The sequence below is a fragment of the Myotis myotis genome, unplaced genomic scaffold (assembly GCF_014108235.1).
Source record: "Myotis myotis isolate mMyoMyo1 unplaced genomic scaffold, mMyoMyo1.p scaffold_m19_p_7, whole genome shotgun sequence".
NCBI classification, from domain to species: domain Eukaryota; kingdom Metazoa; phylum Chordata; class Mammalia; order Chiroptera; family Vespertilionidae; genus Myotis; species Myotis myotis.
Window position 1 is genome coordinate 82491035 of NW_023416379.1, and position 19185 is coordinate 82510219.

The 19185-nt window shown below is 40.4% G+C and overlaps 1 protein-coding gene across 1 annotated transcript in view; it reads right to left on the reverse strand.

Annotated features, from left to right (window-relative positions):
* MEP1A (meprin A subunit alpha) overlaps window positions 1-16221 on the reverse strand; it is a 30204-nt gene extending 13983 nt beyond the window's left edge. Inside the window, exons 1-7 of the mRNA XM_036317640.1 lie at window positions 16153-16221; window positions 16046-16070; window positions 15902-15952; window positions 12046-12086; window positions 11487-11562; window positions 5498-5615; window positions 2985-3160 (exon numbers count right to left, since the gene is read on the reverse strand). Coding sequence (XP_036173533.1) covers window positions 2985-3160; window positions 5498-5615; window positions 11487-11562; window positions 12046-12086; window positions 15902-15952; window positions 16046-16070; window positions 16153-16221 — 556 coding nt within the window. The remainder of the gene's footprint in view (window positions 1-2984; window positions 3161-5497; window positions 5616-11486; window positions 11563-12045; window positions 12087-15901; window positions 15953-16045; window positions 16071-16152) is intronic.
* Window positions 16222-19185: the final 2964 nt, after the last annotated feature.

Genomic DNA, 19185 nt, shown 5'->3' on the forward strand with positions numbered 1-19185 from the left:
GCCCATTGGGTCTGGGTGAGAGAGCTAGACATGCCCTGGAGCCCTCCCGTGGTCTCTCCTCAGCCAACCAGCCCCCATTGGCCCCAATTGGGACTGGGTGAGATGCCCCAATGGCCCCAATCACCAGCCAGGCTGAGGGACCCCACCCGTGCATGAATTCATGCACCAGACCTCTAGTACTATATAATAATACTAGAGGCCTGGTGCACAAAAATTTGTGCACTCAGGAGGGTCCCTCAGCCCAGCGGGTGCCCTCTCGCAGTCTGGCACCCCTTGGGGAATGACTACCTACTGGCTTAGGCCCGCTTCCCAGGGAATTGGGCCTAAACTGGCAGTCAGACATCCCTCTGGTGGCCCGGGAGCCCCCGGGGGATGTCCACTTGCCAACAGGGAACAGGCCTAGCTACAGTTGGACATCCTTAGTGCTTCTGAGAAGGTGGGAGAGGCTCCCACCACCACCGCTGTACTGGCAGCCATCAGCCTGGCTTGTGGCTGAGCAGAGCTCCCCCATAGGAGCACACTGACCACCAGGGGGCAGCTCCTGCAGTGAGAATCTGCCCCCTGGTGGTCACTGTGAGTCATAGTGACCAGTGATTCCCAGTCGCTCTACTGTTAGGGTCAATTTGCATATCACCCTTTTATTATATAGGATAGGGGCTTGGTACATGGGTGGGGGTCGGCTGGTTTGCCCTGAAGGGTGTCCTGGATCAGTGTGGGGGTCCCACTGGAGTCCCTGGCCAGCCTGGGTGAGGGGCTGATGGCTGTTTTTAGGCTGGCCACAGCCCCCAGCCACCCAAGCTCCCAGTGGGGGCTGGCTAGAAGCAGGTATCTGGGATTTATTTAGCTTCTGTAATTGAAACTTTGTTGCCTTTTGTAGAGGCCACAGCCGGCCAGAGCAGGTGGGAAGCTTGGCCTCCTCCATCGCTGGGGCAACCAAGCCTTCTGCTTGCTCCAGCTCCGTGGCTGCCAGCTGCCATCTTGGTTGGGTTAATTTGCATATAGTTGCTCTGATTGGCCGGTGGGCGTGGCTTGGGCATAGCAAAGGTACAGTCAATTAGCATCTTTGTCTTTTATTAGTGTAGATGTTAAAGTATATTAATTACTATTAAATATATAATTAAAATGCACACATGATTATAAATTGTTAAATATATGTATATATTTAAATCAAAGGTTCAGATTTTCAACTGAAGCTAACCAAAGGCTTCTGATTAAGTTTCAATTAACCCCTGCTGAAAGTTATTCAACATACACTGTTCCCTTGTGTGGAATCATTTATGATCAGGTCAGCACAGTCCATGGGATAGGTCAACACATCATGCCCTCTTTTTAAAAATATATATATATGTATTGATTTTAGAGAGGAAAGGAGAGGGAGAGAGAGATGGAAACATCAATGATGAGAGATAATCATTGATTGTCTGCCTCCTGCACACCCTACACTGGGGATCAAGCCCACAACCCAGGCATGTACCCTGACCAGGAATTGAACCTTGACCTTCTGGTTCATAGGTTGACGCTCAACCACTGACCCATGCCAGCTGGTCATGCTCTCTCTTTTTTTTTAAGATTTTAAAATTTATTTTTAGAAAGAAAGAGGAAGAGAGAGGGAGAGAGAAAAACATTGATGCCAGAGCTGAACATTGATCGGCTGCCTCCTGCCAATCCCACCAGGGATCAAGCCAGCAACCCCAACATGTGCCTTGACTAGGAATCCAACAGGCTACCTTTCAGTGCATGGGATGATTTCCTACCAACTGAGCTACACTGGCCAGGAAGTGCCCTCTTTATATTTTGTGTTCCCACTGCAGAATCTGAAGCACCTGCCCCACAAATCTGTCCTGGGTATCCCAGGATTGGTTACAGCAAGTGATAAAGATAATAATTGCCGGAAGCCATTCCATCCTTGCTGCTTGACACAGTCACTGCAGGGAAAAAACATCTGCACAGCATATGTTCCAAGGGACCTGGCGTATATGGCATACTGTTCTTAATATGATTGCTCCCCTTCTTAGCGCTAAGTGTTCTAACCAAGGCCACCTCCCTGAGAAAGGTTGTTTCCCCAGGTGGGAATGTTTCCCTGGAGTTAGGGATTAATGGGACTAGGGAAGGGAATAAATCAGTAAAACTCCCTAGTGTTACAGAAATACCATGTACTACTTATGAGGAACTTAGACTAAGAATGTTAGCAATAAATTTAGGACTTGCTAGGCCCACATCCCCAGGGGTCTACCCACCAGAGAAAGTACCAAAACCTATCCCTAAAAACCCGCCGATGCAGGGTAGTCCCAAGGAAGACTACCAGTAAGGCTAAAAGGACAAATATCACACAGTTAAAGAAATACTGCTGCAAGCAAGCAGGCAGGGTCCTTATCTAAAAATCTTATGCAAGCCATGCGAGCAGAAAGATTTAAACTAAGTGCCAGGCAGGTAGTTAATCACCATAACTATGAACAATCACGCTAAGGCTGCATAACCTTTACTTAAGCCATAGAATAGGAAAATATCCTTCAGTTATTTCCTTATAGCTTAACAGTAGAGCAGTAGAATAGTGACCTTGGAAAAGAAATAACAAACTAGCCCTTATAATGGAACATAGAGACTAACCTTTAGAATAGAATGTAGAAACATAGACAATAGATAAGATTAAAATCAAACAGAGGTAGGTAGAGATAAGATTTTTAGCAAAGGTCAGATAAGAAACTATAAACATAAAACAAGGAACTGTAAAAGGTCAAAGGAGGACCCAAAACATACCATGATGTAACTATAGAGGCATGCTTACAGAATCAAATAGAATAAATACAGCTGTAACTGGACAATAAAAAAAAAGAACCTGACTATGCTGATCATCTGAACGCTGCCTCCGTGTCCTTCATTCTTCGCCGATGCCGTCCACACCTTTGGAAACCCCTGGACCGCTGGGGCTGGACCCCAGGCAAATAATAGCACATTCCACCCATCCACCTTGGGATCATACACACCTGGAATAATTTCATCCCACCAGATTTCCACATAATCATCCCGGTCAGTCCTTGACTGCTCATGGTAAAATCCCAAAGCATGAAGGATCTCATGTTGGATGATGGCCTTATGGTCACACCGCTGTCCAATGGAAAGGTTCTGTCCTACGTGTTGGTCACCAACCTCAGACCAGCACCTTTAAAGAGAAGAGGAGAATTTTCTCCAAGATATTGCTTATATGGCTGTAATTCATAGGATTTCAGAACACACATTAGAAGGAAGTTAGGTTTGATTTTTAGAAGAAATTATCAATAGTGTTCTCATACTATTGGTGAGAACAATGGTAAGAGATGCTGATGGTTCAATGATAAAAGACTGGTTAAATAAGAAACATTTCCTGGAGGGATATTTTGCATGCTTTAAAAACAATGGTCCATTATAAACCAATTAATCCTAACAATGCATCAGGCAGAAAGAAGTACAAATGGCAGTCTTCCTCACCTCCACAAACCAGTAAGGTATTCCAAAGAATAATATTATAGCTTTTATACCAAAATATTGTCTCTAAGTGATGGCTATGGTTGACTTTAATTTTCTCCTTTATATTCTAATGAATTTCCAAATATCCTATCATGAGCAAGTGTAAATTTATGATCATGAAAAGCCTCATTACTGACAAAATAACTAAAGGCTTTGGTACTATCCTGAAGCTCCAAAGTTGCCATGGGACAAGATGAAGAAGTCAACAGCAGAGAACTTCTAAAATCTGTGCTCTTGGCAAGGCCTGAAGTACACTTTAAAACTTTTCCCTTCACATAGAAAGAAACTATCCAGATAAGTATTGGTTACTTCCATTTCCATGACCCACAATGCCTCAAGCAATAAACTCAATGTCCAGAAATAAATTTGCTCTCCTATCCCTACTGCGGTTCTACTGTCCATACCCCCAATCTCAGCGAATGAGGTTACCACCCACCAGGCATCCAAATCAAAACCTTGATCATCCTTGATTCCTCTCTCTTCACATCAGCTAATCACTAGGCTCTGATAAGTCCACCTCTTTACCTATTTCTGAAATCCATTCTCTCTTCTTTATTTCAAACTGCCTCTTTTTAGTGTAGGTCCCTTTCATTTCTTCCCCGGAGGATTGGGGCATTCTTTAATTGATGTCCTGTCACCAGTCTTGCCCCACTTCAATTTTTTACCCACTGTTGCTGGAATAATCTTTCTTAAATGGAAAACTGAACACATTTTGATGTAAGACTTGATTCCCTTACCCATAATATGACCAGGCTCCTTACACATAATATGACCAGCTTATGTTCCTGGCTCATCATTCATCACTCACAGCTTCAGACATTCTGAACTTACTGAGTTCTCCAGGTAAGCCAGATTTCTAGTCACGCTTGCTTTCCTCTTTCTCTCTACCCTTCATTTTCCTTCTTCCTCTCTCCCTTCTCTCTCCCTCTTACTCTCTTCCCATGCCTCATTTGTCCTCCCCTCTCCTCTGCCTCTATGTCCTTCCTTCTTCATCTCTCTAACACTCAGCCACTCAGGCAATCCTGAACCCTTTCACTATGTTAGAAGTTCTGCTTATGTGCCCCGATAGCCCATGGCACTCACCACAGCATATTAGAACCATTTACCTGTTGTGTCTCCACCACCCCCACCTGCAACTGCAAACTTTGTGAGGCCTGAGACTGCCTCATACTTCTTTGTACCTTCAGACCAGCATTCTTCCTGGTACATAATAGGGGGTCATATCTATTTTTTAAAGTAAAAGCATGAGCTAAGAAAACAACCACTCAAGTAAGTAAGGTACTTAACTTGTATCTAAGTAGTCATCAGAATTTTACTTTTTTAACTGATGACTTTACAGACTTTTTTTCTTAGGAGGCAAAATCTTGTGCTAATTTCCTTCTTCATCTCTGTTATCCATCCATGATTATTAACAAAAACCCCACCATCAGAATAAGACAACCAAATCCAGGCGGCACCTAAAGGCAATGATGGGAACTGCAGCATGTGCTAATATTACCTCCTTGCTGGGCTTGAAGACACAAACAGAGTCACAGCACATGGCAGCTTTACTTCGCAGGTTGGTTGACATAAACGCTACTGAAGGAAATGGGCTTTTTTTCCCTCAATATACCTTTTATTTCTTCTTATAAATAAATATTAAGAGCAAATTTATATCTAGAAGTTTACAAAGAGGTCCAGCCAACAGAGTACCATAATTTAAAATAGTACCATAACAAGGGAATAATTTACACTTTAATAAACTTGACTTTAAAAAAGTAATGTCATTTAAATTATGACCTAAGATGCAATTGAGATAAACTCCCTCAAACAGCTCATCCTCTACATAATATGTTAAAAATGCTGTTTAATTTAAAAAATCACAGTTTTTAAAGATTTGAATTTACTTTTAGTTTCTTACCAATTTCTTCTTTTAGCCTTTGAGAGAGAGATGTCACTTTTTATAAACCAGAAGATGCATGATTTTCACACTCTGTAATATTTTCATACTGACCCTTCAAACTGCTGAAAGATGATATATGAGCTCTCTCCTTCATAGGGCTTGAAGTCCACACAAGACCTGAGGCGGAACATTTCAAAGGCATAGAGAATGGCTCCTTTAGCATTCAGCTCTGCAGAAATCCGTAAAAAATATCAGTAAGCATTATTGAGATCTTAGATGATGTACACAACATAGTTTAGAGAAAATCATGCCACCCCATGAAATCCACAGAGGTCCCTCATAGATTGTTGGGGTAGTAAATAGATTCCTTGAAAACTAAAACTGAAAAATTAGTTCGGGACATAAATATCAGGCACATACTTTGAACACATAATAATATAAATATAACTCCAAAATAAGAATACACATATGTATGTGTATGTGGCTAAACCAAATAACTTCCCCACTTTCCTTCCCCCATTCAAGCAGAGATTCTGGGTTCATGCCTCAAGAGAGTTCCATGGCAGAGCAGAAAACAGAAGCGACTGGAAGCCATGTGTGTCCTCTGCCTGGATGAACCAAGTTCCTTGGAAAGAAACAAAGAATGGTGTTCCTTACCCCAGTCTAAAAAGACGTCCCTCTCACTGGAGGAAGAAAGCAGAGTGTAGAGAGGTTTGTGGGTTCAGAAAGCATAAGTACATATTGTACTTCCCTGCAAAACCCCTGAGGAAATGGCAAATTGAGACAGGCAGCCCTGCAGGCAGCCTTAGAAATGATTGCTGTAGCCCGTTTGGAACCAAAGCAGCAGAAGTCTACTGAACCTGACCAGGCAAGAACAATAGATGCCTGCCAGTAATGTGTGTGGCTCAATGGCCAAAGATCAAATGTTTTTCCTTTTACCTAACATGCTCACAGCTGGTATTGCATGGGACAAGGATCAGGAGGGGAAAACAGATGCTCCACAATAATGGAGGCTGTTTTACTTTGTGTGTGTGGTTTTTCTCTCCCATCGACTCACTGAAAGTAGGTCTCTAAGTTAAAAATAAAGCTAAATTATATACAATTAAGTTATATTTCTTGCATATTTGGCTTTGTGCATTCTCTCAAAAAAGCTTATCATTCTTGGTAGTTTACCAAGTACTTTTACTATATTATCCGGCTCTTATTTCATTTAATAAGCTAACAAGTTGGAGATTCCACAATTCAGATGTCATAGGATCATATCAAAGTTAGTAAAAAAAAAAAAAAATAGCCATTGGAATAATAAGTAAATTAATTGTGGAAACAACACAGATAACAAGAGCATACATCAAACTTCCTGGATGATTTTCATGAATTTTACCAATTCTTTCTTAGTGACATCTATAATATGAAGCGATGTACGCAACGAAATGTGGCCTTCACTAAAGTGTAAGAAAAAGGAGTTTGGTTTTACTCAAGTCATGCCGTCCATAGATTATGTTGCTCTTGTCCTCAAGCCATAGAGTGGGAGTGCTGAATGTGGTTCATTTCAAAATCCCATCACTTCTGACCTCCCACACCTGAACAAGTTGTAAAAAGGGGATTAACCACGTCTGTAATAATTTTGTAAAAACCATCCCAACATCACTGAAAAGAAAGAAAGTGCAATTGAAGGCCACGTGAAGCCACCTTCTCCACCGTGAAGCCAGCTCTGAGTTGTCTCCTCTAAAAGCCACACTTGGTGGCTTGTGTGTTGTCTTTATGCAGGTGGTCTGCCCACGTAGGGCACTGATAGCCCCCGAGAGGAAGGAGCTCATCCTTTGCCTCAATGATTTCCTAGTTCTCAGTTCTGCACTTTGCCACACATAGTAAGTTTTACATAGTTCTGTCTTGAGTAACCACATTAGTTTAAAAAACCACTAGCCTGCCTTCTCCCTGTATCAAATAACAGAAGAAGAGTTAACTTCAGACACTGATGACTCCACATATTAGAGGATAGCATGGCAAGGCTAACTATTTTTAGTTCAAGAATCCTTTGAGAGAGTTTTTGACCTGGTAATGGGGAAGAAGCTTAAATCTTACAGATAACAATGATAAACTTTGGGAAATTTTTAAGAAAATAAAGTCTTTTAAAGCACCAGAAAATGACTAAAACAGGTAGAGACAGTAGGAGAGGTGGAAATACCACTAGTTAAGATTCAAGTTTATATAGTGTGTGTGTTGGGGAAGAGGGGGGGTGTTGTTTTGTTTTTTGTTTTTTGGGTTTTTTGGTTTGGGGGTTTTTTGGGTTTTTTTTTTGTTTTTTTTTGCATGATGACACACTGCAAATTCTTTCAGTGCAAGAAAGAGAGAACTCAACCATAAATTTGAAGTTGTGTCTTCCTGATGTATCTATCACAGGAAGGGTTCAGGATTGCCTGAGTGGCTGAAAATCAAGAGAGGAAATCCTGGGGGGAAAAGAGTCATGACTGATTGGAAGGAAAGGGGGTTGGTGGTTCCAAAATTTGTCCATAAACCCTCTCCAGTCTTTGACCCATGAACTTTGCATGAATGGGAGAAGTCTCCAAGGAGCTTAGTGAAAAGTAGCAGATAGAAAGCTGATTAAACAGGTATCTCAGTGGAGAATTTGAAGTTTGGATCATGCCCATTAGAGGGGCTGGGGAAAGTCCTGGACATCCCACTGAAACTCCAGAGAGGCCACGGTGTCTCCAGAGTAAAGACAAAGGGATTTGTTTTGAACTAAGGACAAAAATCAAAACAAAACTTCCACAAATCCAAGATGATCAGTCAGCAATTTAGCTGTTCTAACAAAAGTTAACACTATCCAGAGGCCAATAACAGAATACAGAATCTCTGAAATGTAGTATTTACAATGTCTAATATATAATTAGCACCAATAGTCACGACCTATTTAACACTGATAGAATAATGTGCCCCCAAACTGTAGAATACAAGTTCTTTCAAGTGCATACACCAAGATAGGCCATCAGCTAGAACACAAAACAAGTCCCAATTTCAAGAGATTGTAATCTTAAAGAATCTATTCTCTGACCTCAGCAAAAACTTGAAGAGCGTCCAATATTTGGAAATTTTGAAACATCTAGCTGACCCATGGATTTAAAAAAAAAAAATCACAATAGAAATTAGAAAACATCTAAAATAAACTTTAATAGCCGAGGCCGGTTTGGCTCAGTGGATGGAGCGTCGGCCTGCGGACTGGAGGGTCCCGGGTTCGATTCCGGTCAAGGGCGTGTGCCTGGGTTGTGGGCATATCCCCGGTGGGAGATGTGCAGGAGGCAGCTGATAGATGTTTCTCTCTCATCGATGTTTCTGACTCTGTCTCTCTCCCTTCCTCTCTGTGGAGAGTCAATGAAATATAATAATAATAATAATAATAATAAAAAAATAAACTTTAATAAAGATATAACATATCAAAAATTGTGGAAAGCAGTAAAACCAGTGCTTCAAATAATATTTATAGCTTTAGATGCCATATTATAGCATTGCATTATATTTTTAAAATGAAGATTTAAAATCAGTGATATAAATTCCACCTTAAATATAAAAAGAAGTGCAAATTATACCTGATGTAAGTAGGACAAAGGAAATAATAAAGATAAGAGCAGAAAGCAACAAAACAGAAAGCAGAGGAGCAAGAGAAAATGAACAAGTCAAAATTTGTTCTTAGGAAATATTAATAAAATCAATACAGTGCATTAAAAAAGGCAAATCACAGACTAACAAAAAATATTCATTATATATATTTGACAAAGGACTTTATCTATAGTATATAAAATTCTACAAATAATGAAAAGACAAATAATACAATAAAAAACATGAAAGAGTTGGACAGACAGTTCATGAAAGAAGATACACAAATGGCCAATAAGCACATGAAATTGTGCTAAATACTGTTAATCAGTAGGAAGATGCAAATTAAAATCACAGTGAGATACCATTTACAACCATTAAAATGGCTACAATTAAAAATATTAAGGACACCAATGTTAGTGAGAATGTGTAACAAATGGGGCACTTACACATTGTTAGTGACCATGAAAAATGGCATTTTCTTATAAACCTAAACATACATTTATCATATGGTCAAGCAACTCTATTCCTAGACGTTTACCTGAGGTAAATTAAAACACAAATTCATATAAGAATGATCACAGCAACTTTCTTCACAATAGCCCTAAACTTGAAAAAATAATGCCTATACACAGAAAAATGGATAAATAGTTGCAATATATTCATACAAAGAAATATTACTGAGTAATAAAAAAAGAATTAACTACTGATCTACATTAATATGGAAAAACTTTAAAAACATGCTGAACAAAAGAAGCAAATACAATAGATGACCAACTATGTGATTCCATTTTCTGTAGATCAGTTGTAAGTCAGGTAAAGTAATCTATAGGAAAAATATTAGAATGGTAGTTTCCTCTTGGGGGAGTGGGGATCGGATTGGCTGGCAATGAGCACACAGAACTTTCTGGAGTGATGGAAGTGTGAGTTACATAAGCTTATGTATTTTTCAAAAGCCATTGACGTGTACACTGATTTGTGTATTTCACTCTATGTCAGTTTAATGAAGGACCGTGTACAAATATTGAACTCTGAGTAGCATGTTCACTTTTCCCAACGGTAAAGGTGATTCGCATGTGGTGCTGCTTGAGAGCTACCTCTGTTCCCTTACGGCTGCTGCCGTATTTCAGGCCTCTTGTCTTCAGTCTTGCTCTCCACGAAACTGTCACCTACCTTGCAGCTAAAGAGACCTGGCTGCTCAAGGTGTGGCCAACAGACCAAGAGCATCAGCTCACCCAGGGGAGTGTTAGGCATGCAGAATCGGAGCCCCACCTGTCCCTGCTCTTCATTTTACCCAGCTCCTCAGGAAACCCTCACTCTGAAGTCTGAGAAACACTAACACCTCACAGAGGCCGCGTGAAGGGCAAATATCAGGTGAACGCAGCAGTGCCTGGCACGTAACTGAGATCCAATAAGTAGGTCTATGTTTTGATGGGAGGAAGGTAGCTCAGGTGTGATAAGAAAATTGTCATGGGAGGAAAAAAGCCTTTACTAGTAAAGTTGTAGTTTCTTTTTTTTCCCTTTCTTCTTTTTCTTCCTTTCTCTCTCTCTCTTTCTTTCTTTTCCTTCTAAAGCTGCTGTTTCTTAAATCACATTCCAATAAATACAAATGCTCCATGAATTTGCAAGTGTGCTGGCAAACCCTGGGGAAAAACACCTCAGCTGACTTTTTCATAAAGTAACTGAGAACAACAGCCTTTGTTTGTATCTAGCTCTTCTCCAGGAAAGGGGTGGAGGCCGCCCTGATGATAGTGGTGGAAAACTCAGAAACATAGTAACATCTCCTGAGAGTGGAGCCATCCTGGCAGCCCATCAGGGCTGAGCAAGCTTGTCCTGACTTCCCCTCTCTCTGACCTCCCTCCATCTACCCCATGGGCCTCACGGCATTGCATCACCCTGGTGCTCAGATATCAGTCAGCTGCCTGAGGTCAGCCAGTGTCCACACGTGGCTTCTAATACTTGCTTATTTCCACCAAGTATTATTTTCAACAGTGAATAAAATATAACTTAGTCCTTTATTTTAAGAGAGGAAAAAGAATACCATGTACTAATACCGAGGAATGAGGACTTCAGTTGTGGAATACAGACTTTTCTGCTTTAAAAATGGGGCATGTTTGTCTTGCAACAAAAAGGGACGATCAATATGCTGAAAATAGTATTCTTATTCCATATTTAGATTCACCTAAGCAAACTATTATTTAAAGTGCAAGTTTTTATTGCTGTGATAGCAAATTATATCTCATTGTGTTGTCTTTCCTGGTGGTGCTTCTGGTATTACTAACATGTTAATGTTTCCTGCCTTTTAAAAACCATTTTGATGCTCTGTATCTTGGGCTCACATTACATCGATGCATTATCATGCCTCTCATCCCAGGAGATAAGAATTGGCAGGGCTTAGAAAGCCTCTTACACAGGACCGGTTACCCCCCATCTGATGTGGCTGAACAGGAGGTGAGGGGTGGAAGAAGAGGCAAGCCCAAAGCTCCTAATAAAGAACAGTTAGTGTTACCCAGATTGTCCGCCAGAATGTAAGGAATGGGGAACTTCCACCTGGCGTTGGGGTCTCTCAGACCATTTCTGGAGTTCTGTGAAAAAACAAGGTACAGGTCACCGGGAAGGCCCATCCCCTGGTCCCCTCCTCCACCAAACCCTCACACCGCAAATTTTCTGTCACGCAAGTCAACAATTTAGTAGCATTTGTTTTCTGATTATAAACGTGATAGTTCATTACAGACAATCTGGAAAAGTCAGAGACATTATTAAGAACAAAAAAAGGTTCTCCCCAAACTGAAATAGACGCTTTAAACGTCTTCTCTCTCATTTTTCACTTACTAGGCTAATTGATTGAATAAAGCAAATTTAATAATTACAGACTCTTTTGTGATGTTTGCTATTTTTTTATCTGTTTTTGTCACCACTGACCACAGTGTAAGTCCTTGTGGGTATAGATTACAGATTAGATTCTTTCATGTCCCCCTCGGTGCCCGTCCCAGGGCGCACAGAGCAGAGGCTCACACACATCACAGCCAGTCCTGAGGGACATTGCTGTGTCATGGGCAGGTACTCACCCTCAGGAGGATGTCCCCTTGAAAGAGGTCCAACCCTGCAGCTAGAGGTGGATTTAAAAAAAAAAGAAATATTTGAATGAACTTTACTAAAAGGCATCTCTCATCATAAAATTCATTTTTTCCATTATACACCTGTAATTATTCACCTGTATGTGATGAAAGTATTTTTGAAACAATGCAAAAAATCCCTCTAATGGAGCAGATGTATATAGCCAATAAGTATCGTATATTCTCAGTCCTCTGTTTTCATTTTGAAACAAGAACCTTTGTCCAAGAATTTTAAAATAACAGATGCGTTGGAAGATATCTTTTTGATGATTGACTTCACATCTCTCACACTTCAGTGGATGAAATGGATTCCTGAGACAGGAAAGGATGTACTAGGTGCTCAGCACTGACTGAGCTTTAACTCTCCTGACTTCCCACCCATGGCCCCTTCCCTTAGTATACTCTCCTTCTTCCCGACCCTCGGTAAGTGGGTTGATTTTTTCTTTCCCATGAGAAGACAATGGTACCCTCCAACACCAAGCAACTAAGGCTGTCACTGCACCATGCCTTTTCTCATTTCCTTACATTTTCCTAACCTCCATAACCTAGCCTATGAATATGATAGCAACAATGCCAACAACAGGTAGCGTTGACACCACTGCTCCACCAGCAGTAGGACCCACATTTTCAATTGCCCTTTTAGTAGGGGTACTGCGTGCTGGTCTAGCCATACTTTTGAGCAACAGTATGCATTTCCTGACACCTGGCCTGGATGGGGGTAGGTTAGGGGAGTCATATGAATGGAGACCAATCCCAGTGGTTGGTCAGCATAGATATTCGAGGAGGGTGAGAGAGTGTGGCAAGAGGAGCACTTCCCAAAGCAGTACATATCCATTGAGAGCCAGCCTCATTCTACTCAGTAGCCAATTTGTTCATTGTAGCACATACTTATTAAGTACCTAATGTATCCCAGGCATTGTTCTAGTTGCTATGGGTATAGCAGAGAATAAAGCAAAATCCTCGGGGAGATGGCATTCTTGTTTGGGGATAGAGGGAGGCAAACAAACAAAAATGTAGAGTATGGCAGATGGTGAAAAGGGAAATAGGAAAAACATAAGAAGAGTAAGGGGAGAAAGAGTGCTGAAGTGGGGGAGTTGATATTTTATAAAGAGTGCTCAGGGAAGGCCTCCCTGAGGAGGTGGCATTTGAGCAGAAATCTGATGGAGTGGGGAGTGAAGGAAGAGTATTGAAGGCAAAGGCAACCGCAAATAGAAACGCTCTGAAGCAGGAAAGCCTTGATGTCTTAGAGCAGTGCTTTCCAAATGCTAGGGTTGCTGACCCCCACCCCTAGGATTTCTGATCAATAAGTCTGGGGTAAGGCCTGAGAATTTTCATTTCTAACAAGTTCCCTGTGCTGCTGATGCTACTGGTTGGGGGAACCACACACTGAGAACCACTCTTGTAGAGAAATAGCTAGAAGGTCATGGAGATTAGAGAGCTCAAGTAAGTAAGGCCGCTAGGGTGGGGGGATGTAGTAAGTAATGGGTGAGAAAGCTGGCCAGAGTCAGGTCATCTCAAGCTTCACTCTGCCTAGGAATCATCTGGGATCTGTCAAAATGGAGATGCTGATTCTATAGGTCTGGGGTAGAGCCCAAGATGCAGCATTTCTAAGAAAGCTCTTAGGTGGTACAGGTAATATTGGCCTGTGAACCACACTTTGGGAATCAAGACTCCAGGGTCTTTATTTTGTGCTGGATGGGATCTCGCCAACACTAGTCAGTGCTGGAAGATCAGAAGATTGGAATCTTGTGATTGGAAGGCTGGAGGGGAAGAGCGGCATGGCCTGGCTGGCACTGAGAGCTCCGTCAGCTTGTGAAGAGCAGCCTGGGCGGGAGGAGGGCACAAAGGGAAGAGCAGTCAGGAGGCCACTCAAGGACCAGGCCAGAGATGAGATGGCTTAGACCAGGACAGGAAAAGAGAAAAGCGCTGAAAAGTCACAACTTGTGACATAATTTAATGGTAGATCTAACAGCATTTGCTGACAGGTGGTGTGTAAGGTGTGAGAGAAAGATAAGAGCTAGGGAAACTCTGAGGTCAGAGCCTGATCATCTAGAACAGCCTGTAGGTCACGACCCCTTTGGGGGGTCGAACGACCCTTTCACAGGGGTCGCCAAAGACCATCGGAAAACACATATATAATTACATATTGTTTTTGTGATTAATCACTATGCTTTAATTATGTTCAATTTGTAACAATGAAAATACATCCTGCATATCAGATATTTACATTAGGATTCATAACAGTAGCAAAATTACAGTTATGAAGTAGCAACGATAATAATTTTATGGTTGGGGGCCACCACAACATGAGGAACTGTATTAAAGGGTCGTGGCATTAGGAAGGTTGAGAACGACTGATCTAGAAGGAGGAAAATGCATTAAATTAAATGAAAAAGACTGAGAGGAGCAGATCTTGGGGTAAAAAAAAGGTGTATCAGCATCATGGAGCGTGGAGAGAAGATTGTAAAAAGGTGACAATTTTCTCTATGTGATTTCCCCTAACATTTTGTGGTTTCTGGCTATGTGGCCCAATCAATCTTGACAGCTCGTTTGGAATGACTTAAAAAGAGAAAGGACACACATGGGAAAATTTATTCTTGGGACCATAGTTCAGAGGTGGTGGTGGAAATGAAGAGTAAGAAGTGGCTCTAAGTAAAACAAGAATTTTTTACGAGATAAAGAAGGATGAGATTAGGAAACTCTAATTCTAAGCCCAGCCTGTTTTAAAGTAGAGCAGATCCTCTCAATCACTACACCTTGACTACCTGACGTAAGGAGAGATCATTTGTTGCCTGACTCAAGTCTGAGGACCCACTCACCCATAGACCTCACTAGACTATTTCTATCCCCACCCCCCACCTGTTGTCATTCTCAAGCTTTTCCAGTTAAATGTCAACTAGCCTGCCTTTTTTGTAAATGGGACAATGTCAGAGCAATTTAACCGCCAGGTATTTTAGTTTTGTGATCTTGAGATAGCACTGAGCTATGAGTCAGAAGACCTGGAAGTGATCCACATCACTTGCATCTGTGACCTTGGGCAAGTCACCCCAACCCCAAGGAGATGCTGTCCCTTCCTGCCAAATGAAAATAGCACTTTAATTCCCCTACAGGATTTGACAAATAAATGTGCAATAAGATACAGAAGCTTTTGTAAACTATAGGTGTCTATGACCATGATACTTCTATTTCCCAGCAATCCTAAACAAAAACACCTAGAACGTAGAGGCTTCTCCTTAATTTTAGAAGCAGGACCGAAAAAGAAAAAAGAGAGATGATAACTCAGCTTCTTTCTCTCCTGTCAGTAACCAATGAGATTGATAAATTTCTTCAAGAGATATGTTTGTGGACAAGATGTTGAAATAGAAACACCTTTGTACTTTTCTCAAAGTCCTAAGTAAATAGTTGTTAGTGAATATGAGGGCCCAGTGAAGGGCTAGGTTTTTCTGCCTGCTAAATATAACCATGGGCATACTCCTTATATTTTTTTCAGCAAGCAGAATAATCATCTATTTTTCTTTCCTGTTTTTCAAAGTGGATATTGGCAAAGTGAAATATTTATAAATAACAATCTTGTTATGTATTTGTAGATTTACTAAACACATACTATGTCTCCTAGAAAATTTGATCTATCATTCTCTTTCCATATTTCTATTTTACAGAAACTCTGCAAATTCTAATGATGCACCAGTAAGTAATTCTCCCCTCAAAATTACCCAATAATGTATTATGAAGGTAATAGCTTTTCAGTAATTCTATTACAAGATTTGAAATTATTTCAAGGTATTAATAATATGGAAATTGAACCCACCTAAGTTGATTTCTGAAATATCCTTCTGTTCCTCAAACTCTGCATCATGTACTGTTAAAAAGTGGGAGAAAATTTGTTATGGTCTTGCTGAACAAAACAGAGAAAGTCCAGAAACACTCTCTATGCATTTCAATTGGGCCTTACCATTTCCTTTTAAATGATGCTTAATCTGAAAGAAAAGATACAGAAAGTGGATAACATATACTAGAGTTGATATCTCTAAATATCCAGAAGAGCAGAATTTGACTTACCGATACAGCTTCTATGTGAACAAAAAACAAGATGAAGGAGAGAATGCAGGTGGCCCTAGTCCACATCATTGTTGCAAGTGAACAAACGTTAGCAAAGACACCTTGTGATAAATGCCTCTTGGACCTTGTCCTGGCTGTCATATTGAAAACTTTGACCCTTTCATATGCACTATAGCACTAAAAAAATTGTCAATGAAAATGTCATTGACCCTTTGGAGGGCAGATACTAAGTTTAACATAAAAGTTCAAGCTTCAGAGACCAGGGAAAAGTTTGAAAAACTTAATAGTGAGATAAGCATATAAACACCAATAACATTCCTACTCTGCCAGCAATAACTGTGCATAAAATATAACAGGTAAAAGATGAGTTTCATGATAGAAATAAAAACAATCTATAAAATGATTTTAAAGTATATAAATATAATAAAAATGAGTTTGATTTTTATGGAAATGTTATACAGCAATTATCAAAGGACTTAAAAAAGAATTATCCATCTATTCATTTGCAACAGATACATGTATATTTACCTATATAAACATTCATGGATCTGAAGACTCAGAATAATAAAGATGGTCATTATTTTGATATTAGTCTATAAATTCAATGTTATTCCAATAAAAAACTTAACAGGGTCTTGACAAACTGACCAACTTTCTGAAGTTCACGTGAAAGAGTGAACCTCCAAATATAGGTAAGAAAACCCTGAAAAGGCAGAATGAGAAAGGAACTGCTCAAGAATTTTTATAAAGTTATGGTAGAAAGTGTGATATTGTCAAAAAAAGAAGAATGGCCCTAGCCGGTTTGGCTCAGTGGATAGAGCATTGGCCTACAGACTGAAGGGTCCCAGGTTCGATTCTGGTCAAGGGCATATGCCTGGGTTGTGGGCTTGGGGTCCCAATAGTGGGTGTGCAAAAGGCAGTCAATCAGTGATTCTCTCTCATCATTGATGTTTCTATCTCTCTCTCCCTCTCCCTCCCTCTCTGAAATCAATAAAAATATATTTTAGGGAAAAAAAAGAAGAAGAATGGATCCACAGAATGGAATAGAATATCAAAACAGAAGCAAACACATATGGAGATTTCATATATGAGAGAAACAAAAAAAATCAATACAAAAATATGTTTTTTTTAATAATGACTTTGGGACAGTAGCATTTCTCTATGAAAAATAAAATTCTCACATTCACAAAAAATAAATTCTGAGTGGATTAAAGATGTCTTATCAAAATCTAAACTTTTCTTTAAAAAGAAAGTATAGGAAACTGCCTTTAATCTTGAGGTCAGAAAAGATGATTTAAACATGAAAAAAAACACACATAGAAATCATAATAAATTTGACTATATCAAAATTTAAACTTCCTTATGATAAAAGCACAACAACATAGTTAAAACACAAGTCACCGGTGGAAGAAGATATTGATACTGCATATAACTGAAAAAGGGTGAATTAGCCAAAGTACATAGAGGAATTCCTACAAATCAATAAGAAAAAGGGAGAGAGAGAGAAAGAGAGAGAGAAAGAGAGAGGAAGAGAGAGAGAGAGAGAGAGAGAGAGAGAGAGAGAGAGAGAGAGAGAGAGAGAGAGATTACCTAAAAGAACAATGAGGAAAAATATACACACAAAATTCACAAAAGAGAAAACTCAAATGGACAATAAACACATAAAAAGATGTTCAATCTCACAAGCAATCAGAAATATATCAATTGCAATAACAATGAAACATCCTTGACCACAAATTGGCATACATGAAGAAGGCTGATAATTCCAAGTATTGACATGAATGTGAGAAAACAAAAAATCTTATACTGATCGGACAAAATTCAAAACTATCTAATAAATTGAAATGTGCATAGTTTATAAGCTAGAAATTCCACTTCCAGGAATATACCCTAAATAAATTCGCACATAGGTGCATAAAATACCTATGGTATTTTATTGTGTGTGTAATAGTAAAGAACTAGAAAAATATATTTATACTAAAAAAACATTATGGGGTATATTCAGTCATATTGCAGATGAATGTTTAACAACCAGCTCTCTGAGAAAACAGCCCTATAGTGTTTGCGGATTTCCAGGGTGTAAATACTCCCACCAGGGTCCATTGCAAGCTGCCAACACTATGCCACTGAATGCAGCGTTGGGGAGAGATGTGCACACACCGTGGCTCTGCCTGCCCCAGCACACAGTCCTGCATTTCATCACACACACTCCTGCTCTTGCGTGCATGAGGTATAAAAATCTTTCAGTCAGAGCAGTCCTCAAGGTCCAGAGCCTGCACGTCTCCACCTTATTACCGGGGCAGGTGGGCCCCTTGTTATCAGAAGAGCACTTCCTGTCAGAGAAGCATTTGTGGAGGCTGAGAGTGTGGCTTCCTGAGCTAACACAGGAGGCCTGACAGCGGGGGCCAGCTTCCGATGGGCAGAGGAGGGCTGTGCTGACTTCTACTTTATCGCAGCTCTTGTGTGAGGCTGTGGAAGAGGGTGCAGAGCATCATGCCCCAGCCTCTCTAACCACTGGAAGCCGCCAGTGTTTTCCAAATCTGAACTTGCTCGACAGTTAAAATGGCTTAGGTTTCGGTTAGCGAGTACAATCTTTGTGATTTGAAAAAATTGGTGGGGAGAGCCTTGACAAACATCAATTTTAATGAAATAATTTTAAAACACGGAAAAACGCAGGAGAGTTTTATTCCTTGAATGCATTATTTACTTTTTTTCCAAGTTCTGAAATAATCCTGACAGAAATGAATATCTGTTGACTCTGGAGACCAGGAAGTAGGGTTTAAGACTCTGTTGTGTTGTTTCCTAAAGAAAAAGGCAATATTCTTATGTGAGGATTCAGGGGAGTCCTCCCCAAAATGTACCGCTTTGGCAGGTGAGTTATTTGGAGCTGATGGCAATGGAGTCCCTGCAGGCTCATGAGAAACGTTTACCTCTCCCTTAAAGAATGTGAATTAGGGGCCTTGCCCATCTTAGGAGATGATCAGAGGTACCTTTTTTGACCTATCTATATGGCAGGGCAATCAGCTAATTACT